The sequence below is a fragment of the Lampris incognitus genome, chromosome 2 (assembly GCF_029633865.1).
Source record: "Lampris incognitus isolate fLamInc1 chromosome 2, fLamInc1.hap2, whole genome shotgun sequence".
NCBI lineage: Eukaryota > Metazoa > Chordata > Actinopteri > Lampriformes > Lampridae > Lampris > Lampris incognitus.
In genome coordinates this window covers 132440773-132467546 of record NC_079212.1, presented here as the reverse complement: position 1 = coordinate 132467546, position 26774 = coordinate 132440773, and the positions used below count along the sequence as shown (strand labels likewise).

The window sequence follows — 26774 nt, the reverse complement described above, 5'->3', positions numbered from 1 at the left end:
ACACACCCAAATAATCACAGTGGTGGCGGCTGGGGCAGAGACAGAGGCAAATGGCTAATGGGAGTGTTTGTGACAGGCAGCCTAAGGCCGAGTGGGGAGCAGGCTCAGCTCTGTGACAGGTGTTCCCTCCACACCTCGCTCACCTCCTCCTCACCCTAATGCCAACACACGGCCTGCATGGTGTGCGGGGCTGGGAATACACAGCAGGGAATAGAGACTGGTGGTGCACAAACTACGGGCCTGTGTAAGTGTATTTATGTGTGTGGGACAACGTGTGGTGGTATGTGGCAGTGTGCGGGCATCCTCCGTTTGCGTGTGTGTGTGCGTGCGTGTGCGTGCACGTGCGTGTGTGTGTGCTAGTGTCTGTGCTTTTGCATCAGTGGCTGTTTTGCCTTGTGTATCAGTCTGTCTTCTCTGAGAACTAAGGCGTCTTTTATGCTACTGGAGTATTCCAACACAGCACATGGAGGAGAACGGTGCATGAAAAGGGAGGTACAGGGTTCTCCTTTAAACGTCCAGCTGTGTTGCCATCAGTGGATGTCAGGTCTGCAGAAACAGGGAGGCTAGCAGGGAATCTGCCGGCTGCAGAGATCTAAAGTCGCAGATGCACACCTGGGTTAAATTTCCAGGTACTTCAACCTCCTCAAAGTTGGAATAATGTGAGAAAAAGAACGTATAAACAAAGCAAAAGTGTGTATATACTCCCCCCCCCCCATCTATTGAGAACATTTGAAATTCGAAAGAGGGTGACATGGGGAGCAATGAAAGTATAAGATGGAAAACAGAAAATAAGCAAGGGAGAAAAACGTTATGTCAGCGGTGAGCGTCAACAAGACGGACAGGTGAGAAATGGAGGTTCAAATATACAGTCAACAAGCTGATGCCCATTTATTCAGCATTGGCGCGTGCACATGTGCGTGCATGTACACACACACACACACACACACACACACACACACACACACACACACTTACTTCTAATAACCATTGTATGAAACAGGATGTCAAACCTCTGCCCACCTACTTTGGCTTAAACACATACCAAGACACAGAGACACAACACACACATGCCCATTTACTGATAAGATGTTCACAACTGCTAAAAATGATCACAATAAAAAAACTCGAGGTGTGTTCCGCTCCCCCTAGTGGTTCCCTGCAAAGTGGACTGCACAGGGTATTCAGTCACGTTAAGATGCCACACCGCAGGGGGCAAAAAATGTGAACTGTGTAGAAGACCTCCTGAACAACGGTTCATCAGCTCGCCGGAAGTTGACAAGCAAGGCCACCCTTTAGTCATTGTGCCTCGCTGGAGCCAAAAGTCAACGGCAATAGTCTTCTCGTACGAAGCAGTCACCCTCGATGGGTTTTCTCATATTGTTGGTGTAATATAAAGAAGTACGCCAGGCTAAAAGCAGCGAGGAGTTATGGCTCTGGCATTTTTGCTCGCTTTACCTTAGAAGTGTAAGGTTGACAATGGTGGCAACAGGGTGCAGGAGACCTGGCATTAATTTTGTGCACCATTCATAATTAATTAAGTAACCTTTATTAATCCCCTTGGGGAAATTCAGTTACTGCAAATTAACCCATCCTAGCTGGGATGTGTGTAGCTAGGAGCAGTGGGCTGCCGCCTTCATGCAGCGCCCGGGGACCAACTCCACTTCTCTTCCCGTTGCCTCGCTCAGGGGCACAGACAGGAGTATTAACCCTAACATGCGTGTTTCTTGGAAACCGGAACACCCGGAGAAAACCCACCGCAGACACAAGAACATGCAAACGTCACACAGGATGACCTAGGATGACCCCCCAAGGTTGGACCACCCCAGGGTTTGAACCCAGGACCTTCTTGCTGCGAGGTGACAGCGCTAACCACTGGGCTACCGTGCCACCATCAATTATCAAGGACAACATAATATAAATATTACACAATAATAATTATCTGTAAATAATAAGATATATAATATTACATAATAATCTGTAAATCATCTGAATAATATTACTCTCTTTAGGAATGACACCATACATCTTGTAAATTAATTAAATCGTTTTTTTTTTTAAAAGTTACATACATTTCGATAGAACAAGTTTTGTAATGGTATCAGTTTTGTTTCAATATATATTCAATATTTTATCGCAGTAGTGTAAAATATCCACGGTGGCAGCAACAGGTATCCGAGGTGTTTGCGTTGTGAGGGTAACGCACGGAGGAAATGATGTCTGCGTCGGTGACGTTGCAGGGTGGAGAAATATTGCGGAGGGAAGTTCCCTAAACCGACGTTCCCTGAACAGGGAACAGGGAGTACCGTTTATGTACACCGTGGAACAGAACGCGGCTAAGGTCGGGTCAAAACACATGTTCAACCCTGCTCAACCATTGGCAAAGCATGCCTTCAAGGTGTCTCTCCGTGCCGACACACAAACACATGTAGGAAAACACACATATTGACAGGCTGCATTGACTCCTGCTGTCAGCACAAGCAGAAAACAGGGGTGTGAAGAAAGCGTGCCGAGCCTCATTGCAATACGACATCATTAAATGTTGGGAGGCTGTATCAGTGAAAGCTAAGCTAAAGGCGTCATTCAATATTCATTACAGCTGGCTGGCACACCAAAACGACACTTCAGGACAAATCAATTGTCAGAGAGGAGGGAGAGAAACGGCTTTGGGGGAGAATCCAGGGTTTTTCATTTCTCGGAGAGGATGAGGAGAGTGGTGCATGCTGACAAACACCAAGACGGGAATCACTGCGAATCACAAATTAATGGCCTGCCAGAGATCACTGCTCATCACGATATATGCCAATATCAATCCCTCCAAGGTAAACACACAAACACGCACACACACACACACATATACATGCCCATGAGCATGTACACAAATACATACAATGTGTTTTGCATCACAGAAAGTTGAATCAGTTCATCTGGATACAACGTTTAATTGAGAGTCTCTCAATAAACATTTTGTATCCAGATGAACTGATTCAACGTGCTGTGATTTTCTTACCGGGATTATTGAGCATGCATTGTGAGTGGCCTCAACATGCATTCATGGGCATGGTGGTGTGTGCGCACAACTTATCGCCTCCTTTTATCGCACGCAAACAAGTTTGTGTGCTCGCACAGTCCTGCACACAAATGGACACTTTCGCTCTTGTAGGTGTAAGCCCACAATTCATTCATTCATTCATTATCCAAACCGCTTATCCTCACTCAGGGTCACGGGGATGCTGGAGCCTATCCCAGCAGTCACTGGGCGGCAGGCGCGGAGACACCCTGGACGGGCCGCCAGACCATCACAGCCCCCCCACCCACACACACACACACACACACCTAGGGACAATTTAGTATGGCTGAGTCACCTGACCTGCATGTCTTTGGACTGTGAGACGAAACTGGAGCACCCGGAGAAACCTACGCACAGAGGACGACCCGGGACAACCCCCAAGATTGGGCAACCCCGGGGCTCAAACCCAGGACCTTCTTGCTGTGAGGCGACCGCGTTAACCACTGTGCCACCGTGCCGCCCCAAGCCCGCAATGTAAGCCAAAATATGTCCAGCCCTGGAAAGCAGCATTGGTGACACGCCACCAGTCCAGCTGCTATGACCTTTTCCACACTGACTTCTCTCCACCCTCCAACACCCTCTAAGCGTGACAGCACTTTAACTGAGCTTACATCCATAACGGCAAAGAGTTAATATTCCCATTTTTAAGGCAATCTTGTGTCCTGTGACTATTTATATGGTTTATTAAAAGAGACTGTTACGCCTGGTCCCCCAGTCAACCACAAGTAACATCCATCATTTATTTAATTTCCGTCGCAAACTGCAGTCCCATCGTTCACTTCATATTTTCTACTTTTCCCATCAATTTACACATTTCTAACCCTCAGGACACGAAGTCTTGATGTAAACAAAGATAGCAGCTGGAAGAATAAATACCTTAAATCTAAAATCCTGATGGTATGTGCAAACAAATAAGCATGCATTGAGTATGCATAAAGACATAAAACCTATTTTGGATACTTTTGCTAAATGCTAGCATATCTAAGACAAAAACTAACCATGAATATCCAAAAGATGGATACTTTGTAGCTGTTCGTGTTAATGGTTACTGTCAGGTAGGACTTTGTGGGTAAAACCGATATAGATGATAATGTTTTAGGTCTTCACCGTAGCTGAAGACCGAGGCAGGGGTTTGATGAAGAAAAGTGGTTGCAGCTAACAAGCAGATATGACGACATCGAGCTCGTGGAAGACTAACGAGCAGGAAGTATGACATCAACAGTTAAGGGTTACACGTTTTTATTTTTCCCCAGCTGAGGGTAAGGTACTGACACAACAGCACTGGCTGGGGGCAGTTCTGCTTCAGTTCCAGTGTACTCTGGGATTTAGAGAAGTCAAACAACAATGCAACTACCAATATCAACATGGGCCCTGAGAAGTTCAAAATCATCCATCATCAGGACAGCAGCTTTAAAAAAAAAAAAGAAGTAATGGCAGTGTTGCAAGTTGTGAAAAATCAGATTTACTCAATTTATTCTTTATGTCCAAACAAGTCTCCAGTGATACATGTAATTTTTTTTAGAGCTCTGCATATTAATTACAATATTATTACTTTTAAGGGACTTTTTTTTTGGATTGATTGTGTTTACAATATCCATCCATCCATCCATTATCCAAACCGCTTATCCTGCTCTCAGGGATGCTGGAGCCTATCCCAGCAGTCATTGGGCGGCAGGCGGGGAGACACCCTGGACAGGCCGCCAGGCCATCACACACACACGCATTCATACCTAGGGACAATTTAGTACGGCTGATCCACCTGACCTACATGTCTTTGGACTGTGGGAGGAAACCGGAGCACCTGGAGGAAACCCACGCAGACACGAGGAGAACGTGCAAACTCTGATGATAATCACCAATTGCTGTGTGTGAAGTGACAAACACTGAGGATATGTCCAAAAATAATGCTTCAGTGCATTGAATTAACAACAAGTTGGAAAGCACATTTTTTTCATAACACTAAAAAAAGCCAGCATTATTATTATGATTTAATTCAGCTAATGAAACGTATGCACACAGAAGAAGAGAAAGGGGTCAGTGTCTTGTTTAGACATATTGGGTCTAATAATTTTAACTTCATAATATGAAAATGATATGTCTATGTTTTTCTTTGGTCGCTCTAACCAACAACCCACTCATTGAAATGCCAACCCAAAAATTAGCGGAGTAAAATACTACTTATTGCATGTAACGCAAATAATACTACAAGACACTCAACACACGGTGACTGAGGAGAGTATGGTTTGATCATAGCATCTGGAAGCTATCATGTAGCATATAGATATTTTTAGTGGACTGCATATAAGGCTACACTACATGGTCGGCAAGGATGGCATGATGGCCTGTGTTGCTTCCCGTGTGTGCATGGATTTCCTCCGGGTGCTCCCCCACCATCAACATGCATGTTAGGGTTAATACTCCTGTCTGTGCCCCTGACCGAGGCACGGCAAGAATAACTGGAGTTGGTCCCCGGGTGCTGCACGGCGGCTGCCCACTGCTCCTAGCTACACAGCTAGGATGGGTTAAATGCATAGAGGAATTTCCCTACGGGGATCAATAAAGTATATCAAAATCAAATTAAAAAAAGGAATTGGCTTTGATAAGCTGTGAGTGAGTTTAGATGCCATTTATTAATATATGTCAAATACACTGCTCATGAAATACCAGTATTAATGCAGACTCTTTGCAAATAATCAGCAAAACCTTTGAACCTAGCAGTAAATAATGCTCAAAAAGTCCCCGTTGTCTTTGCGTACCACAACGTGTTTGATGGTTTACAAAAAAAAAAGCAGTTTATTCTCCATTAAAAAAAACAAAACTTGGTTTACAGACATGCATTGTCATTCTCTCATGGCATTTTATCTCTTTGGAACTTAAAGTGCCATTTCAATGTATCTCCAGTAGAGGATGCTGCAGCGATTCAAATTCATTTCTAATTCAGAAATATGAACAATCCTGAAAATTGAGGATTTATTTGCAATTCATTCGAATGTGCAAGGAATAAGTTTGTGATGAGGTCTCTTTGTTTTGATTTATATTAAATCAGTCATCGCATGGTGCAATTTTCTAAAATGGTCCAGAGAGGTGGCTCACATTTTTCATGCACAAAATCAAACGAACAGGACGTGTCCATAACAGCATTGAAAAACCCATGTTCTGTTAACCAGTTTTATACACTAAAATATGAAAGCTCCTCCTGTACTGTCATCAATTGTCACCGATCCTGTGCTAGCCTAAGTGACTCTTTTTTCTTTCCACCCCTTTACACAAAAACAGAAGGATTATTGAAAGCAACAGTTTCGATGAGTCACTATTGCCGAAAAGGACGCAAAATAAATACTCAGTTCAAATTTAATTGCAGGATATTAATTAACATATCATGAAATTAATTTATCCTGTTGGGCCATCTAGTGGAAGCAGTCAGTAGAAATTAACCTCACAAGAAGAGAGAGAGTTTCAAAGATGATCAGATTTTATGGCTTAAATGTTCATCTTGAGACAAAAAAAAAAAAGGTAAACCTTAATTCTTAAATTCATTGTAGTACTAGAACAGAGAAGCAATGACGTAGTGATTGTCTTGTGTTAATGTATTGTTGTCTCCCTGTACTCTGTGTATGTTGTGTGGTATGTATAGTATGTGTACATGTATTTACTATGTGTGAGGCTCTGTACAAAAGGTGAAAACAAATATCCTCTCATAGGACAATAAAGTATCTATCTGGTGGGCAGTTCGTAGCCTGTCACAATATCTTAACAAGGTCAGTGAGGGTCCTCATTATAAATTCAAATTCCAAAAGGCTCTCATTAAAACAACACAAAATAGTTAATTGCAGGCAGAGCTAGGATACTTTGAAACAAGCAGAACATAAGCTAACATAATAGCATTAATTTGAGAAGGTTATTTGTCTCTATTTGATGAAGAGTATCCTGATTTAAGCCAAAGTGACTTATTAAGTTGAACCCAACATGCGTATTTTGACATTCAGATGATGTAAATTATATATCCACACAGTGTTATATATGCAAATGATAAGCCCCACAGCACATGAGATTCTGCAGCATGGAGGGACCTGGGATTAGAGCAACTATAGATCTTGGTTCATCATCGCAACCCTTGGGACAGATACTGCTCTTAGTACTTGTTCTGCCCAGTAATTGGCAAGTCACATCATAACAATAATAATTTTATCTTTTGTGTTGCAACTCAGACCTAAATTGATTATGTTCTTCTTGTTGAATCCTCTTTTTCACAAACTGGATACAGGGTAAAATCTTTAGATTCAATGGACTCCAACTAGTATTAAGCTCAAAAGGTCAAATTTAGAATACCAGCTAATGACTGATGTCAACTCTTCTCCCTATTTTACTCCCAATGTAACTCCACATTTGACTGCATATTATGGGGTACCTCAAACCCAGAAACAATACCCCTGTATGACTCTAGCTACCATCTAGATATAATCTCACCTCTACTCTCATCAGCCTTTTTCCAAAGTAAACACAAGTGGGATTTGCTGGTATTAGTCAAGAGCGATGACTTGTAATGTTTTCAACACAAAAACAAAAGGATTAAAACTTTTTATTGAAGTCAACAGTTTAGACGATCCACTAATTGCCAAAAGGATGCAAAATAAATACCTAGTTCAAATTCAATTGCAGACTATTCATTACCATAACTAAACGAGTTTGTCCTGTTGGGCCATCTAGTGGAAAACACATCTCACTTCATGTGACTCACCAGCATTTTGGCTTTCGCCAGCTCTTCGTGGGTTTTGCCTCTCTCAATGATAAGAGCTGAGCTCACATCAACCAGGCCCTGTGTGGCTGCTGTAGCCTCTCGTTCTCTCTCCTTTTGGGCCAGTCTGGCCAGCTGCTCCTGCACTAAGGCCTGCTCATACTCAAACCTAGAAAAGGGGATATCAGGTTTGTTTTTCTTTTTCATCAAACATTTATTCATCTGGGCTATACATCTAAATAATAATGTGCCAAATAACATTACTGTCAAATCTGGGAACTACTCAGTATCACCTAGTTTTCTGATTTGCCTTGAATATTAATTTGATATTTCTTGAGCACTGAATGGTGAGTGGCTCACCAACCGTTGCTAGGTGTATAGCATGACATGCCTGTGAGTGAGCAAGTCTAAAGGACAGTGTAAATCAACAGAGTTGACAGGTCATTGAACATGTATACATGCCACCTAACTTTGCACAGTAGCGTCAAGTGTCTGCTAGTCTATAAATCTGTCAATTGCTCTGGCTATCGGCTGAAGGTTAAAGCACAGAGGGAACTTGAAATTTTGTAAATAGCTATCACGTTGTAAATACACTTTGTTAGAATATAAAATTTGAATGACAGAAGTTAGAATGGAATTCATGTCTCAGGGCAACTTCACATCCCAGTTTGCTAAAAAGAAATTGACAAACGGGATATAGCAGCCAACTAACACAAGAACATAATTGACAAAAATGTTTGTTTGCACACTTGACATGTTCACTCCGTGGCATTTCCCCCTCATCCGGATCGAGGGTCTAAGGATAGAGGACGTCACACATTGTGCAGAAAGTAATTGTGATTGTAAAGCCCTCTATGACTATGTCGTGATTTAGGGTATAAGAAATGACATAAATCTTGGCATTGGTTGGTTTGCACACTGTGAAGTCAAGTCAATTCCCTCTCTGAATATGGAAAGGGCAGTAACTAGGTCTATGGTTTTACCTTTGCCAGGTCTGGTCTATATTGGCAAACAACTAGAACTGATAAATGTGCATACGTACACACCATTTATACGATAATGTGCACCTACTTTTTGCGTATTTCCTGCTGTAATTCTGCAGTGGAAGGTCCTGTCTGCTTTGGACCTGAAAGCCAGACGGGACAAACTTTACGATTTTACTCATAGCTATGACATGGCATTCCTCTTAAAACTGTTTAACTTATTCATTGGCTTTGCTTACAAACTTATTCGTTTGACTGAAGACGTTTTTCCCCAGCTCTGAAATTTCGGGGGGGGGGGGGGTCCCAACTTGACGACATGTGACTTTTACATACATGTATTTTGAAAGCTAACTGTAGTCCTTTAAACTGTAACTGCTGCTTAACACTTGGCAGTGTTTGTACACAAAGCTTTTATATCCAACAATAACGAAACTGAAGTTACGGACATACTTGTTGGTGGTTTGTGACTCTCGCTGTCAGATCCCTGGGATTCCCTCATCCGTCGCAGCACGTCCTCCGACAGCTGGACAGGATGTAGAGCACAAACAAACACTATTTTAGTGTAAACTACTAATAAGACAGCTTGGCCCCTGGCTGACCCTTTACCCCGGCTGACCCTTTAGCCGAGCGGTTAGTGATGTCGCCTTGCTATGCAGTGCACCCCGTATCGAATCCCGCACCGGGCAAGAAAATATCAGCTTACATTAACACTGTTTTAATTTGTCATTTGCATACATTACTTTGGGTTTTCTTGCACGGATTTCTGAATACGAGGGCTACGTGTTTTACGTGCGCTTGGCAGTAAGCGCCAGCGGCGTGACATGATTAGCGTATCTCTCACGTCTTCTCTACTCCTTCCATCCCATTAATGCTAGCTAGCGCCGCGGCCGTATCCCATTAATGCTAGCTAGCGCCGCGGCCGTATCCCATTAATGCTAGCTAGCGTCGCGGCCGTATCCCATTAATGCTAGCTAGCGCCGCGGCCGTAAGCGACTTTACCGCTGCCCTGTAGCGAAGCACCGCTGTTGTCATTCCCCCAATACGACGTCAGAGAACACATCGGACACCGCTTAAATGTCCGTGTAAAGTTGACACTTTTACAGCCCTACTCGTGTCATTTCGCCTACAGTAATAATAAAACAAATCATTGTGTTCGCCGGGGGGGGGGGGGAGCATGAATGAGTTCATCCGAGGACGTGGGAAGGAGGAACAGCGACGGGGAAACCCTGTCGCTAGCGACGGCAACGTGCGTGCACCACAACACCAAAACCGCACTGGAGTTGAGCCCCGACAGGGCCAAACGTGTTGGCGACGTGACGCGGCGTCCACAGGGTTTTGATCCCGGATTAATTAAAACGGTACCTTCACTCCTTGAATGACTGTGACCTTCTCGTCTTCGTCCAGTCCGAATGACACTTTCCTCGTCGTGCTTCCATTGCCTCCCATTCTGGATAGGCTGTCTGATCCACCTGCTTAAAATAAAAACCCTGTCCCAATTTTTATTTTTATTTTGTTTTTTGACAGGGCCCTGAAAATAAGCGAAAGCGACTTTCAGTCGCTGCCACAGCGACCGGCGAGCGAATTACTCCAATAAAGGTCACTCTAGCTCCGAGTGCTGCGCAACATCCTCAAACCGCATAGGCTGCGAATCATAAACCGGGCCCAATTACATTTCACTATATATCAAAGGTGGACGACGGGTGCATGGGAAGTGTAGTCATATCGCTTGAGTTGGGGGAACCGGTTTAAGCAGATAGGGTTTATCTCAAGAGACGTGTCATCTTGTGAAAACTGGGCAGAAGATAATCCTTTCCCCCTTGCTGGACCTCAGAAGAGGGCGCAGAATAAGAAAAAGCCTGCATCGATACACAGAAAGCACAGACAGCATGGTTTAATGTACTGCTCATGGAATGCTCAACACACCGCATATGGGTTGAATAGTCTTCAAACACGGCACTTAAAAGCCAATTTACACCGCCTTTGTGAAGTGGTTTTGCTGTCAAATATTTCACACGTTTTTTGTTTGTTTTTTTTCAAGCCAGCACGTGCACTTTCAGTTGTAGGTCCATGCAGCCTCTGAATGGGTTCTCTGCTCAACGATTCACATCACTGCAAATACACAGGCACCTGCAACACTGGCTGTACTTAGAGCCTAGCGATCATGAACAATCAAAATATATTGGGAAACATTTGAAGAGCCGGGTAGAAACAGTGGGAAACAATTCTATGGCAATACAGAAGTACTTGATTGTTCTGTAGTTTAACAATGGAAAAAAAAAAAAAGACATCTCCAGATATGTTATGCATTAAGATCATGGTTTAAGAAATACTGCATATAGTCTTTTCCAAAGGAGTTGAATCAAGTGCAACTGGACTTGGTATATATATATACCAAGTCCAGTTGCACTTGATTCAACTCCTTAGATAACCATGACCTGGGTGAATGAGAACATTCACAGACACTGCATATAGTCCTTTTCCACATCAACTGCATACAATTTCTCAGTATTTTTCAGAAGCATGTAAAATTCACCTTGTAGCCATAAACTGAACTAAAAGAAATAATTTTTTTTACTTAAACTGGAATTGTGTTCAGGTAATGCCATGTCAAAGCAAGCCCCTTAAGTAATTTAGCTGAAAATACCTGCTTTGAGGTGTGAGCTGAATTAAGGTGCGATAAGTACTGTTGTAACACCAAGAAATTTGACTCAACAGGCCAAACAACTCATTTATAAGATGTGTCATAAAAGAGAAAAACTGCTTTTCAAAACGTCTCGTCCGTGACAATATTTTCACAAAATAATTTCACAGACGTTACTTTCACTTCTGCGTTGAACTTGAATAATACTGTCTATGGTCTAAATTTAGCATGTTTGTTGTATAAAGTGCTGCACTCCATGGAATCAAGTTAGCAACAACTAGAAATTGATTTTGGAAAACATAGCAGTAGCCACATTTGTGTTGGATAACTCCAAATTTAAATAAGAGCTTGTCTAATTTAGAATATACAAATTAAATCATTGAGGTAATTTTCTTTAGCCTTCAATCATGAAGAAATTAAGTGCCATTTGCCATATTCACCACAAAGCCACCGTAATTGCATTCAGTAATAGGAATGACTAAACCAGCGCAGCATAAAATAAAGCAAAAGTCAAATAAATAAAAGCAAAATAATATGACTAATAGAGAGGCTATGGCTGGGGCACAATGAGAAGTCCTTTTCTTGTCTCAGCCCTCTCTGGCACCAAGTCTTGCAGATGCCAGTTGCCCTGCTCTTCATCTTTAACATGGATTACCAAATCTGTATTTGGAAACGTGTTCTTTTTCTTATCTAGTTACAACAACACACATACAGCCTGAGAGAGATGACAGCACTGACTTCAGAAGTAAAAGAAACACGCAAATCAGAAGGAATTCACAAAAGTTCTTGCCCTGTAAAGAGAGGCACGGTAAATCAATATGAGCTGATTAGCTAGTAGAGTCATAAATCTAATACAAGGCAGCAGGTATTTAAGTCAGTTGATGTCACTTATATAGTAAGCCTTAAATGGGAATGTAAATACACAAGGTTAACATGGAATAAACATTCACTTTAAATCACAGATTCTGATACTTGAAGCAGGCGAAAACGTTGATATCATTGTGCATACCTGCATAGATAGTTCAAGCAGGTAGTGAGGAGAACGTAGAGAGCAGTCAGACTAAATGGAGGAGTCCAAAAAACACTAAACCTAGGCAACCAACACCCAAAACCAATGTGGAATTTGTACAGGCCAGGGTGGTTAACAGTGCATTCAATGAAAAACATCGTCCACTATGTGCTACAGCAGCAGTGTCCTGCAACAGTTGGTTAATTCACAGTATTCCAGAGAGGAGGCTAAGAAAGTTATCTCCTCGCTCATCCATTTATGGAACTCATCCTGGCCTCATTGCAAGAGCAGGTCCCGATTTGGCCTCACACTTCCATTTTGTGCACTGTTCTGGCCACATCCCGCAGCCTGACTTTTGAACAGAGTAACCTGTCACACTGTCTCTTCCTCCATTCTCCTCTCCACCTCTTCAAGCATTGATGGGTCTCCAGCGGTCGCTGTCAATATTGTTGATGCTGCTGCTCCCATAGGGGCCAGAAGCAACATCATCCAGGTAGGCTCCCACAACACCAGCCATACCAGGACCTAAGCCATCAATCTGTGTGGAGGAGTAGTAGAGACCCTGCTCAGCCAGCTCCTTGCGGCCCAGGTTGGTAGAGGAGGTAGGGGGGAGGTTGACATCGCTTTCATCTGGCTCATCCACCTGCGACTTGTAGGAGAACAAGATCTTGGGCTCTGAACTGGGGAGGAAAAACAAAAAGCAGTGATGGACAGGAGAGACAGAAGTTGAAAGGATAGGATTCTAACTATTCTTCTGACATCTAACACTGCTCTGATACTCCACTGAGTGCAACAGAGAGCAGCTATGATGGGATATTCAATAGACAGGGAAACGGGGAAAAGGTGTTGTAGAGGTAATAGAGGCAGGACTTGGGGAAATTTTGCCTATGAAAAGGCATGAAGGACAGAGTCTGTTGACAAAATCATAATTGCCAACCCTCCCTCATTTCCCGGGGCCTCCTGAATTTCAGTCCTTTCCAGTTCTCTCCCAGTATCCTCCTAGATTGCAAATTCTCCTTTTTTCCACATTATGGCACTTTCACAATATTTAAAAATACACGTTTACCCCCCCCCCCTTCATTATTACATGTAGGGTCCTAAAATTGCACCGTTATCAGTTTCCACTTGAGCAAATTTACAGCTACACTACACCAAGCATGCAGTAGTCTGACTGGCAGTGGAAGGAGGGCTGTTAACAGCAAAGAGTATCAAAAGGAAAAAATACGCCCCTAAATTCCAGACATCTTGGAAGGAAGAATTTCCTTTTCTTACCGATAGATTAAAAAGAAAATGGGTTTGCTTTCTGTAAATTATGCCGGTGTGATTTGGGCAGCAAGGCAGCTCAATGGTTTAATGGTCTCTTCACAGAGAGAAGTTTCTGGGTTTGAATCTCGACCCCTCTTTCTATGTGCAGTCTGCATGTTCTCGCTGTGTTCGCATGGGTTTCCTCTGGGTGCTTTTGGTTCCCCATTTTCAATAAAAAAAATTTTGATAAAAATGCAGCTGCATTGCTATTTTTATTTATTTTCATGCCCACCTCCCCATTTTGGAATTCCTAAGGTTGGCAAGTATGTAAAACCCAGACAGTCAACAGCTTAAAAAAAGAAAAAAACTCGTTTGTTTGTAACACATGACTGCATAGAAATCCTGTACAGGTAATTCTTACATACCCAAAGAATCCTTTAAGGAATGTGACATAGATGAGTGGAGCGAAGACGGAGAAGTAAAGAAAGGTGGTGACGTCCACACAGCTGGTTAAGAAAAGACAAAATAGGGACCCACACAAAGCATTCCATGAATTACATTGACAGGCTTAGAAAAAAATTGATATATCAGCCATGAAACTAGGGAGGGTCAGAGTTAACCGAAAAGTCATTTGAACTTTTAGAAATGGGCTGAACAGTGTCAAATATACTAGTCCTTTAAACGAAGATCATTTTCTGATTAAAATAATGTACAAGTTTCAATAAAAAGTTGTGACTTTTTATTATTTTTTATATTATACAGCTGTCATTTATGATAAAATAAACCGAAATTTTTAGCATTCCAATTTTAAGAATCCAAATCTTATGATTCTTACCAGTATAATATAAAACTAAGAAATCAATTTATGAGTAGGAGGTTGAAAGAGGATGTGGTGAGTTGTTGCGAGCCAGAATTCCTCATGGAATCTCAAAGGTCACCTTTCCCAGAAGCATTATAATGGGCTATACAAATATTTTACGGCTACAAGCTGCAAATAGTCCGTTTTACCATCTGTATTTTTATCCTTAAATAAACAGCAGGCCATACAATAAAAATTAACTGTCGGTTATTCTATCTTAAGCTAAATATCAAAACAAAATATTTCTGCAATTGAAAACATTTCATACATTCATTCTAAACAGTGTCTCACCTTGCTCAAGCCAGCTCTAAATTTGCAAACAGGACCATATTTATTAGGCCTATAAAACAGTCTATCACTCAAAAGATTATTTTTCATTTTGCGGTTGGCTCAAACTAATTCTATTTTATTACTTTGTTTTAAAAGCACACCATAATTCTCCAAGAGCCAGTTGACATGGAGAGCACGCTTACCAGAGACCCTCTATGATGCCAGCACACAGCAGTGCACTGCCAAGCCCCTGGACAAAGTTCAGCAGAGACAGGATGCCAGCATAGCCATAGAAACTCTTCTTAGCTGAAAAGAGGAAACAAAGCGAAGAAAGTATAACAGATGTGAATAACTGACAAAGGCACAGCTTCATGCTAGGTTAAGTAGGTCATTGGAGACAGGACACAGCACCGTCATGAATAAAAATAAATAAATAAATAAATACACACTTTTGCAATGAGTCACTTTGACTATAGATAGATAGATAGATAGATAGATATTTATTTATGCACACAAACACACACACACACACGATTCTTCTCCTGTTAAGAGTATATGTAACAATCTGTTGTATCTTACATGGAAGAGATATTCTGTCCTTCACTGGAGTTTTAGGTAAGATGACAATCAAGGAGTACACCTACAAAAGAAGCATTCAGTTTTGAATGTACTGAGTGAAATGTCAAAACAATGCAATGTCTGATGGAAATTTCTCCTTTTTTTCTCTCTCTAATATCGCTTTTACCAAGTTCCTGCTACTTACCAGGAAAAAGAAACAGGAGCTGACCAACCAAAAGTGTCTCCCTCCATGGCCATAGATGTTGAAGTCCTCTGCAGATAGATGTCTGTCTGGATACAAGATCTCTAATGTGCCCTGAGAGGAATGGAAAAAAGATTTAACTGTCTTATTCAAAACTGCAAAGAACAATCAAAACTGTATTTGTGTTATACTATATAGTGCATGCTTTCTATGAGCTTCAAAATAAAAAGGTGTCATTACACATTAGGATGTGATCCCAGAAAGTTGAATCAGTTCATCTGGACACAAAGTTTAGTGGGAAAAACGTTTCATCACCCACCTGAGTAACTTCATCAGTCTCAGCTGACCACAGGTATTCCCAACCTTTATAAAACAGCACAGTTGCATAACGACAGAAACCGGCGATCGGTTTCGTAATTGCTGTGACCATTAAGATGGCCACATGTACTAGTCACAGAAGACTGGGGAATAAGTGCAATCACAATGCTGCAAGATGGTGACCGAATATACTTAGCCCCCTCCTCAGTTCAGGGATAGTCATTCCCTCCACACATAGATGGCACATAAATATCTTACAATGCTGTAATTACAGCTATTCCCCAATTCCTGGATGAACCGATTCAACTTTCTGGAATTCCTTTACCTGAATTATTGAGCATGAATCAAGATATCAAGATATGAATTGTGAAATGTCAGTTTACTAAAAACAATCATAATACACTGAAATGGTAACTATTAAGTTAAAGAAAAAATCTAATGAGCCTTTTGTTGACTTTTGGGAACAGAACCTGTAAGCAATTCGTTGCTTTACAGCTTGAAATGTTTACCCAATTCCTTCCAACAGAAACCCATTAAGTGTGCATCCCAATCCATACTGTCTTGTTAAATATTTCAATCTCAATGACCGATAGAAATATTCACACACTGCTTTTTGACCAGGAGTCTTTAGTAATGCTTGGACATGAAAACGATGCTTTCAAGTAACTTCAGAATCCCTTCAAAAGTCAACATGGTTATTTCATCAATCATTTCCACAGCGGTTTTCAAAAGCTCTTTCATCAAGCCTTACCTGCGTAATGGAATAGCCAAGAGCCAGCACAGCAGTAATGGCCAGGACACGTTTTATACTGGACTTGCTCTCTAAGTGACCTGATAAACAGGGAAAGAAATCCAACAACTTATGTTCAATAAACTATTCAAGGAAAAACAAGTAAACAATAAATATCCTAACAAAGCAAAGTTTTGTCATGTGGTAAAGATAAGGCAAATATTGTGGGTTAATGTCAAAATCAGATTGGAAACCAACTAAGCAGACAAACCGAAAGCCAGCCCCAGGATGATAACACTGAGCTCGATAGCCAGCAGGAAGAAACGGGTAATTTCCCAGAGTACCTAAAGGACACAAAACAACATTTAAAAAAAAAAAAAAAAAAACCCGAGAAGGCAACGAGCAGCCATTTCAAATTAGAAATTCCAATTCCTCTAACATATACTAAGATGCCAATCACAATATATAGCATTATACATTATTTAATGTTCCCAGTTTACCAATAGCATGTGTTCTCTGCTATGGGAACAGTCATTCCATAATTTATGAACACCATAGAGATCTATCTGGTATGTGAGGAATGCCAGCCATGATTTTTGTTTTAAACATGTCAGACTTGCAAAGTTATGCAGCTTCTTCCACATGTCTGTCTAGGAATTTATTGAGAAGGCTGAATGTGCTTTTGAATAGGGAAGCTGTCACTTCAGTCTCACTAATCAATTGAAAACGGAGACTTAACTTGCCACTCCATTAAAAATTACTGATTCTGCAATGCTGCCTGCATGATAGCAAACAATGTCTCAACTGTGTAACTCTTAAAAGGTAGTAGCCCCACATTTTTGGGAACCACAAATAGAAATTAGTAGTCAAATCCAGCCATGTGTATACCATAACAATGTTTCTAATGTTCAGCAGGAGGTGAGTAACATTACATAATATGCTCAAACACATAGCTTCACATCTAAGATTTTTTTATATATATATTTAACCATCTTATTGTACTGTCAGAAGTAGAGTGGCTTACAAAAGCAATTTCACTTAATTCTGTTTCACAGAAATTAGTTTTCCATAATATTCAGTTATTTATGATGCATGTGCACCCTTACCTTGTCTATGATGGTGGCAGCACTGGATGCACTAACGGTCATGGACACTATGGCCCGGGTAATACCTACCGCTGCCACCACAAAAACCTGAGGGCACACAGATCACTTTAAATTTGATTAAATGTATCATGACAGCTGAGTAAGATTACAAGGTTTAAAAGAGAAAAAAAAACTCTTGTCCAATCTAACTCAGCAAAACAGGTTGATTTGCAAAAAGAACAAAGACAGGAAAAAAAAAAGTGAATTCAGGAAAAAAATGCAGATAGTACGTCAATGACTGCTGGGATAGGCATCAGCATCCCCGTGACCCTGAGAACAGGATAAGCGGTTTGGATAACGGATGAATGAATGGATGTATAAAGGTGAGGAATACAAAACCAAAAAAAATAATAAAACAAAAAAAGAACACTTTCTAGTAACTGCACTGTCAGACAGAGGTTAAAAGAAAAAGACTAACAGATCCAAAGCCTTACCGGCTTAGTTTGGATAAATATAATGAAATTAAAATTCAGATTCGGAAGGGATTGGGTTCTGCCCGTTTGAACTAATTAGGCTGAGACTGTCGTATTGAGGTTGTTTTTAACCTTATTACATTGAATGCTTGTGTATGGAAGTAGTGTCTATGGAAGTAGTGACCTACCAGAAAGTAAAAGGTGATGAAGATAGGGCTAGAGGTGACTCGAATCTTTGCCCTCGCTGAGGGCAGCTTCCATATAAGGAAAATGAAGAAGGCCACATTGGGCACCAGTAGTAGCAGGTCCCAGAACCTCACCCTAAGGGATAACAGTTAGTCATTAGTATAGAAAACTGAAGCTATGACAGGAAATGACCAGCAAAAATGTGTTGGATGAATTGAGAAACTAGTTGTATTTGCTCCAGCAACAAAGACCATACATCCGAAGCTTTGAACAACCTCTTCTATGACACCATTTACCTAGAGTCTCCAATATCCTCGTACAAAACTTGAAGACATTTGTGAGGCTTGGTGATGTTGGCCTCAGAGTCAGGCTGCCAGGTAGGGAATGTTGTAGTGTTCGCAGCAGGTGAGGGCATAACACTGCCATTGTATTGTACAAACCTAACCACAGCAGTCACTGTGGCCAGCATGGTGTCAGAGCCTAGAGGGTAAGAAGAATACGATTAAAGTGACCTCTTGCAACACATATCAATTTTCAGGTTTCCCTTAGCTTTTAGGAAGGCTCGGGTTGTGATAAAAGTATTGCGATGGGAAAAGGGAGGATAATGACTGATGCAGTTAATGGGAAAGTTTGGATCCAATTCACAAGCCTTGTACGATGGAGTAAAAATTGGATTATCGACCATAAAATTAAAAGCAGCCAATTTCCCCTCGGGGGTGAATAAAGTATTCTGAAATATGTTGCTCTTTCACGGAAGTTAGTCAGGGGTAAAACAGATAAGAAAACGCTGGTGTTTAGCTACAGTTTGTTGTCCCACGCAGCCAGGCACATGTCCAGATTTTCCCCACATAAGACAAATAACCATTATGTAACGGAAATGAGAAAACGCAGTAAACACGCACCCAGTGCAGTGCACAGCACAATTTACGTTAATAAGCCATTTCATCGATTACAGTTTGATAGAGCTGATTACGTTACTTCACACATCAATAGAGGCATTGTTGATTAAACAACAACAACAAAAAAAATCAGTGACCAGTTAAAGTCAGTCTTGTGTGAAAGTACTATTCGGCGAACGCTCCGGCGAGTTTACATAACCTTAAACTCACCTAAGCTTTGCTAGCTGTAACGGCTAGCTTCATATTGACGTTGGCAAGTGGCGAGATCATGCTAACTACACTGAGCTAGGTAGCTAATGTTATAAATTTTTATACGCGTGATTAGCCGACTAAACCCGGTTAAAGAAAAACAAGCAGATGGTTTAAAGACAAGCGGATAACCTGTGTCTTAGAAACGTTAAAAAGACCAAAGGTCTTTCTTTACTCAGCTATCAAAATAAAACAGCCAAACCGACCCTCCTCACAATGTGTTGAAACGTTGTAAAAAAAAATAGCTTACCAATTTAGAAAGTCTCAAACTCACCGGCAAAAAAAAATAAATTCTCAACAGCGTCTTTAATAAATCACAATGTCAACACATTATCGCACATATTGCGATAAGTCGACCAATTCAATGCAAAACGACAGCATCACCGGGCCAGGTTTTACTATCGTTATGTTAGCTTTTAACAGAGCCCCCTGGTCAGCTGACAGACTGTTTCGTTTCTGCAACGATAGTTTAAACCTTTTATCGCGAGATGACAATCGAGTCGTCTACCTAGACATTCCTTCGTAAACCACGTGATAAGCAATATTCCATTGACGGCAACGAGTCGTTCGGAGGGCTTCGTCTAATCACGTGGTTGCCGAAAGAATGTGTCCGGAGACGACCTATCCCGCCTGATATGAACTGTCAACTCGGTAAAGTGGGCGGATTCAAAAGTCTGGACCCAGGCAAACCCCCTTATCACTATGGCCGACCATCAACCATGATCTCTCTACACACTATAATAACTTGTGCTGTAAAATGAAAAGACTGAATCTTGACTTTCCAGGAGTTTATTCGACAAAATTACTATGAGCAACAGTGAACAAAAGCACAGACACAGTCTATAAAGCTGATCATTGGTAAATCAAAGTTGAATCAGTTCATCAACTTTCTTTGATTTTCTTACCTGGATTACGGAGCATGCATAAAGACATCATTTGGTTAAGTTACACTTTGGGAACCAGTGCAAATGAATACGTATGCGAGTCATTACATTTTGCAGAGTCGTTTTTTAGTAATGACTGATGAGCACTCGCATCAGGCCTAAACTCGTACACACTTTAAATTCCCTTTTGTCTCCCAGCACAATACAAATGTAATACTACACAATGTAATAAACAAACTAACAAAAATCTCAACTTTGGTTTCTTGTCTATTCAGATGCATTTATCCATTTGTGCATTGAATATAGTTTATGGGAATTCAAAATCATATTAACTATTTCACAATTATTATTAATAATAATAATTACTTAAGGTTTGACTCGCATCATCCGCTGGAGCACAAACTAGGAGTCATCAGGACTCTGTACCACCGAGCTGACAACGTCCCCACCGACACAGGGGCCGGGGAAGGGGAGAAATCCCACATTACACAGGCCCTGGTTAAGTGTGGTTATCCTAACTGGACCTTTGTCAAAGTCAGGGAGACGCCCAGACAGTGCACCAAGCAGACCGATGAGAGGAGGACAACAGCTGCCTAAGCGTAAACCGTTTCTCTCACTAAACTTTGTGTCCAGATGAACCGATTCGCCCTTATGTGATTTCACAATTAATGTTTGTTGAGGTGAAGGCAGCTAGAAGACATGTCTACAGTGAGCTGTATCCTCCATGCCTTTACAAAGCCTGGATGTTTATGATTATTAATAAGTACCCATTGTCCATGTGCATGAAAGCACATCACTTGTTCAACCTGTTTTTTTTTTAATCTGTTACAACGTCTTGGTTTAAAAGTGAAGGTGATTCAAGATTCAAACAACGTTATTTATCCCAGAAGGGGCAATTTAGTTTTACAATCTACCCAGACCATACGACGTAACTTGAATTAATGAAATAAGTTTCCTTAATTTTCAAAACCACTTTGCAGATGAACTACAAAGTTTGGCTGAGGAAATTTGAAGGGGACTCCAGGATCCTCTGCCATTTCTACAGATGCACCGTCGAGAGTATCCTAACTGGCTGCATAACACACACACACACACACACACACACACACACACACACACACACACACACACACACACACACACACACACACACACACACACACACACAGAGAGTTGCCAACTCTCGTGAAACAAATAAGCAACTGCAGCTTCAAAAACAAGCCCAACGCCGCTATACCCTGTCATGGTCTCAACAACATGTATGTGTTAAACTGGAACAATTTAGAGTTTGAAAAACAAAAACAGAATTTATTTTACCACCTCATCCAACAGCAACAAAGTATGCCTACATAGGGAAGGCAGGCATTAATTAAACTCAATTCAAATTCTGACATATTTGGCAAATCAGAACATTTAAACACAACATTCACATTCAGATACAGAATACAGGCCTGTTTGACATAAACAAACCAGTGTGTGTGTGTGTGAGAGAGAGAGAGAGAGAGAGAGAGAGAGAGAGAGAGAGAGAGAGAGAGAGAGAAAGAGAGAGAGAGAGAGAGTGTATATATGTGTGCGCCTGCCTGTTTGTGTGTGCTGTTATTTTGCTAAAACTCATCAAACGCCAACAAAGTAGGCCTATTATACTATGGCGGGCACTATTTCAATTCAAATGTTGCAAATGCCAGTTTCTGCACTGCCAAATACTAAATCAAAACATTTAAACAAAACATTTACAACAATGTTATGGCAAACATACATTATACAGGTTTGTGGGCATGTCGAACGTTCCCAGAGCCAGCTGCGTGCCGGGTAGCCTGGACGCGCAGGCCACGCGCAGCCTCTGCGGAAGTTCGCACGCAGAAGCCATGCTGTAAGCAGATAGTGTCAATCAACGCAGCTGGTGAAAACACACTCATGAGTGTAAAAACAAAAGTCACTTATTATTTTTACAATCAAGCAACTATAATTTTAAAAATAAGCCCAGCAAAAAAAACCCCGCAACCCGCGACTCATGCTTTTTTCAAGCGACTTAAAAAAAGGAAGCCCAAAGTCGCGTATTATAAGCGGACTTGGCAACTATGAACACACAGCGAGAGAGAGAGAGAGACCTCTCTCTAACAGCCCTTTCTCTCTCCTTCTCTCTCACACTCTGCCTCTCTCCCTCCTCCACACATGTCCAAACCATCTCAGTCTTGCCTTGTCTTCAAACCGTCCAACCTGAGCTGTCCCTCCATTATACTCTTTCTAATCCTGTCCATCTTCATCACTCCCAATGATAATCGTATCATCTTCAACTCTGCCACCTCCACCTCCTGTCTTTTCGTCGGTGCCACTGTCTCCAAACCATATAACAAAGCTGGTCTCACAACCATCTCCACTTTGAGCTGTACCACTCCTGCACTATGTACAGACACATCTAACATATTTATTACAACTACATACCTCTGTATATACTGTTACATTCCATGTCTACTGTTAATTTTAGATCTAATGTGTGACTTTACTTTAAATCTTCCCTTTATTCTTCTCTGACTTGTATACACTGAATTTTAGCTTACTTTTAGCCTATTTTAGTTATTTTAGCTTTAGTTTTAATTTTTCAGTCCGGACCGTAAATACTGTAATTTTATAATTTTGCATTTCTATTTTTCAAAATTTTAGATCTTTTTAGTTTCAACCTTACGTCATGTGATATTCTTAGCTTTTTTCAGTTGAACTGATGCCTAAGCATTTCCCTGCCAGCAATGCCTGCCACACGCTATTGTTGTGCATTTGACAAATACATTTTTTTAACTTGAACCACAAATAGCAGTTGCTCTTTTTTTAAGACAACTGCAAACCAAGTTAATAAACTGGCATTTCATTTACAACTTTTATCTGTTTCTTTTATACATTTAATTGTATCAGACATTCTTTTTTGTGAAGCAGGTTGGAACAGATTTTATATGATCATTTTATGCATGGACCCAGTTCTTTATGGGCTGGCCTTTTAAGGTGTCTTTGGTTTCAAAATGATAGTAGAAATGAAAAAAAAAATGAAAATTAAGGTCTCTACAAAGCTAGCAAATCTAACCTTTATGATCACTGCTGGCTATATCATTTATTCATTAATTCAATTTGTTGTTGTTGTTAGCAGATAGTGATACATGCTTTGGGCTGCCCTGACATCATTCTGTAAGCCAGGTGCACTGGCTCTACTAGATTAGCCTTAAAGGTGTAAATATGAGTCTTTCCACTGCTGGGGCTGATGTTGTAAAAGCTTAATCTGTGGGTTTTGAAGCTCAGCTTGATCTCCAGCCTGCGTGATACTGTAGTCTTCTTCAGTGGTACACTGTGCCCCTGCTCGAATGCACTGAGGAGATTGTCAAACCACATCAGACACCAGGAGCACCGACTGCTCTCCAGGGCACTAGGAAGTCCGCTACGAGCAAGCTTCCCGCGGTAGCACACACCAATGATCCAGGGAGAGCCCTCCAGCAGTACCTCCCAGCAGTACTCGCCTCCATAGAAGCTCTGGGTGCTGAGGACCTGAAGGAAATTTGTAAACCTCTGAGGAGATGATGGGTAGGGCTGTTTGGTGGCACTGAAGGTCGCCGTCTTTAAGTCCTCAGATAGGACAAGGTTGGGGTGGGCTGTTTCCAGGTCAAAGGTTACCTCTGAAGGGTTAAGGACATTGAGAAGGGAGCGCTGTATCTCTCCCAGTCCTGACTTCAACTCAGCATTTATGTGTACCAATTTAGAGCAAGCCCGCATAGGATTGACTTTCAAGTCAACATTGTCCTCTGCCTCCTCAAAAGGTTTGGCCATCAGCTCTGCAATATGAGGTTGCAGATTGTGGAAATCCTCAGTAAAAACAGTCCCATCATCCTCAGTCAACAGGGACTCAGCCTTAAGCACAGCCTGCCTCAATTGTTTGGTCAGACCTGAAGCTCGACTCACTCGACCACTTATGCTCAACTCCCCCGGGTACAGCTCTTCTTCAACTAACGTTGTCACCTCCACGTCATAGCTCTGCGACAAATTCCTTGCCCGCTCTAACAATGTCGCCATTGCCCCTCGGAGCTGGGCATTAGCAGCTTTTATCTCCATCTCCTGCTCCTTCTCTTTCTTCAGTATACCCTCTGCAATCTCCAACTTAATGGTCAACTCAGTCACCTGAGATGCCAGTTTAAATTTAGGTTCGTCCATTTCAGTCTTGATTTTGGTTTTGCCTTGTTTTTTGTCCAGAGAAAATAGTTGTTCTGTGTCTTCCAACCCAGTATGAGAGTGATCTTTGCCCTTACTCTCCACTGCAGCTGCATGCTCCCACCCCCCCAGCTCCTTCAAAGGATATCTTGAGATCTCCTCATCACGTTGGCTGGATGCTCCCTCTTCATGTTGGTGTTTTGACTCTGAGTTCCCCAGTGTAGAACTAACATTGCTATTTAATTTTTCATCATTTACACCAGATGGGTTTGAGACGGGATTGACTTTTCCAGTTCTGACTCCGAATGTTTTGAAATTCTTCACCAAGGCGTTGGTCCCTTCATACTTGACCTGGCACTCTGGGCAGCAGTGGTGGTCAAGGCCTGCATCCATGGTCTGAAGACAGGTCATACAATAGACATGACCACAGGGTAGAGACACTGGCTCAGTGAAAAGTTGTAAACAAATGGGGCAAGTAAGCTTCAAAGCCACATGTTGTTTTTTCTTCTCTTCAGTCAACTTTACTTCAGTCTTATTCATTGACATGATGGCTGGTTCTGAAAATAAATAAATATGTACAATGCATAAAATAATATTCTATAAAAATAGTAAACATGGTGTGCTTGAAAAAACAAACAATATACATATATAACACCATCACAAGCACATGCCTAATTGACAGCACCAGATATACTTGAGTACATTATCTACTACTACTACTACTACTTTTGACTGCTCCTATTAGGGGTCGCCACAGCGGATCACCTGTTTTCATCTCTTCCTGTCCTCTGCATCTTCCTCTGTCATGCCAGCCACCTATATGTCCTCCCTCACCACATCCTCTTTGGCCTTCCTCTTTTCCTCTTGCCTGGCAATTCCATATTCAGCATCCTTCTCCCAACGTACCCAGCATCTCTCCTCCGCACATGTCCAAACCATCTCAATCTTGCCTCTCTTGCTTTGTCTCCAAACCGTCCAACCTGAGCTGTCCCTCTAACATACACTTTTCTAATCCTGTCCATCTTCGTCACTCCTAATTAAAATCTTAGCATCATCAACTCTGCCACCTCTTGCTGGTACCCTTCTGTCGCATATCACTCCTGACACTCCTCTCCGCCCTGCCCGCACTCTCTTCCTCACCTCTCTTCCGCACTCCCCGTTACTTTGAACAGCTGACCCCAAGTATTGAAACTCGTCTACCTTCGCCACCTCTACTCCTTGCATCCTCGCCATTCCACTGTCTTCCCTCTCGTTCACGCACATGTATTCCGTCTTGCTCCTACTGACTTTCATTCCCCTTCTCTCCGGAGCACACCTCCACCTCTCCAGGCTCTCCTCAGCCTGCTCCCTACTCTCGCTACAGGTCACCACGTCATCCGTGAACGTCACAGCCCACGGAGGCGCCTGCCTGATCTCGTCCGTCAACTTGCCTATCACTAGATTGAGTGGAAAAAAAAGATCAAATATTACTTTACTCAGATAAAAATACTTTTTTTCTTTTTCTTGATGGGCTGCAATATCTGGGAGCTTATATAAGCTCATAAGTCATAACAAGTCATAAATAAAGAGAAAGGTCCAAGAGACGGACGCCACGGTGCGTCACCGTGACAAGCTGGCGATACGTCGTCTGCTGAGTTTCGACGTCCAGGGAACGGGTCTACTCGTGTTTCATACCACGACAGTGGCCTCTTTTTACCGGTGAAATTACAATGATCATTTCATATAAAATCAAACTTACCTTGATAATGTGATCTGCTTGAGATATTTTCGATCGCAAACTAGCCTGGCTTTCTTAAAGTATCCGTAATATTGGTCCCGGATATGTGCGCGTCATTGTTTTGGTGAGAACCCGATAAGACTGTTCGAAACCGAACCCGTTACCGTACTAGTCTGGGTTTGCTCTCAAAAACGACGAGCAGGGGCGATCAGCTCTTGATGGCCGACGTCTTCATGCCTCCGTGTTCGTTTAGTCAATAAAACGCACCACGGGCACATCGAAAGGTGTTGGACTCGTGCGACTGGGACAACTACGAGATCACCACGTGACCTACCTTCACGAGAGCGGGTTTGTTGTAGTTGTAGTTTGACTCCACCCCCCCATGACCTAATACGCCCCCAATATGCCAAACCCTTCCTAACGACTTTCAAATAAAACACATTTTTCCCTGCTAGAAGCTGGATGGAAATGTAAAATAT

General features: G+C 41.8%; 3 protein-coding genes across 6 annotated transcripts in view; all 3 read right to left on the bottom strand.

The window, feature by feature from the left end:
- Positions 1 to 10400, bottom strand: part of LOC130107800 (MICOS complex subunit mic25a-like) — a 107045-nt gene extending 96645 nt beyond the window's left edge. Inside the window, exons 1-4 of the mRNA XM_056274558.1 lie at positions 10148 to 10400; positions 9236 to 9308; positions 8874 to 8928; positions 7806 to 7971 (exon numbers count right to left, since the gene is read on the bottom strand). Coding sequence (XP_056130533.1) covers positions 7806 to 7971; positions 8874 to 8928; positions 9236 to 9308; positions 10148 to 10231 — 378 coding nt within the window. The 5' untranslated portion in view covers positions 10232 to 10400. The remainder of the gene's footprint in view (positions 1 to 7805; positions 7972 to 8873; positions 8929 to 9235; positions 9309 to 10147) is intronic.
- Positions 10401 to 11186: 786 nt separating this feature from the next.
- Positions 11187 to 19916, bottom strand: tpra1 (transmembrane protein, adipocyte asscociated 1). 2 transcript variants are annotated; one of them, XM_056274031.1, is made up of 11 exons: positions 19760 to 19916; positions 18658 to 18841; positions 18364 to 18496; positions 17724 to 17810; positions 16889 to 16961; positions 16639 to 16718; positions 15573 to 15683; positions 15389 to 15449; positions 15013 to 15115; positions 14106 to 14186; positions 11187 to 13115 (listed from the first exon to the last, which is right to left on the bottom strand). In XM_056274031.1, the coding sequence occupies exons 2-11, from the start codon at positions 18828 to 18830 to the stop codon at positions 12845 to 12847; spliced, it is 1173 nt and encodes a 390-aa protein (XP_056130006.1). In that variant the 5' UTR covers positions 18831 to 18841; positions 19760 to 19916; the 3' UTR covers positions 11187 to 12844. The 2 variants fall into 2 exon arrangements, with proteins under 2 accessions (XP_056130006.1, XP_056130007.1); XM_056274032.1 differs by lacking the exon at positions 17724 to 17810.
- Positions 19917 to 20288: 372 nt separating this feature from the next.
- trim107 (tripartite motif containing 107) lies at positions 20289 to 26606 on the bottom strand. 3 transcript variants are annotated; one of them, XM_056273988.1, is made up of 2 exons: positions 26317 to 26606; positions 20289 to 25135 (listed from the first exon to the last, which is right to left on the bottom strand). In XM_056273988.1, exon 2 carries the CDS (start codon positions 25122 to 25124, stop codon positions 23523 to 23525), a length of 1602 nt encoding a protein of 533 aa, XP_056129963.1. In that variant the 5' UTR covers positions 25125 to 25135; positions 26317 to 26606; the 3' UTR covers positions 20289 to 23522. The 3 variants fall into 3 exon arrangements, with proteins under 3 accessions (XP_056129963.1, XP_056129964.1, XP_056129962.1); XM_056273989.1 differs by having other exon boundaries at positions 20289 to 24974; XM_056273987.1 differs by lacking the exon at positions 26317 to 26606 and adding an exon at positions 25344 to 25399.
- Positions 26607 to 26774: the final 168 nt, after the last annotated feature.

Bases quoted from the DNA above. Each gene is read 5' to 3' on its own strand.
- tpra1 (XM_056274031.1), bottom strand. From the start codon at position 18,830: ATGCTGGCCACAGTGACTGCTGTGGTTAGGTTTGTACAATACAATGGC. The intron at 18,497-18,657 runs GTAAATGGTGTC...GTTATCCCTTAG, and splicing joins GAGGATATTGGAGACTCTAG to GGTGAGGTTCTGGGACCTGC. The intron at 15,450-15,572 runs GTAAGTAGCAGG...CTTCTTTTGTAG, and splicing joins GCTCCTGTTTCTTTTTCCTG to GTGTACTCCTTGATTGTCAT.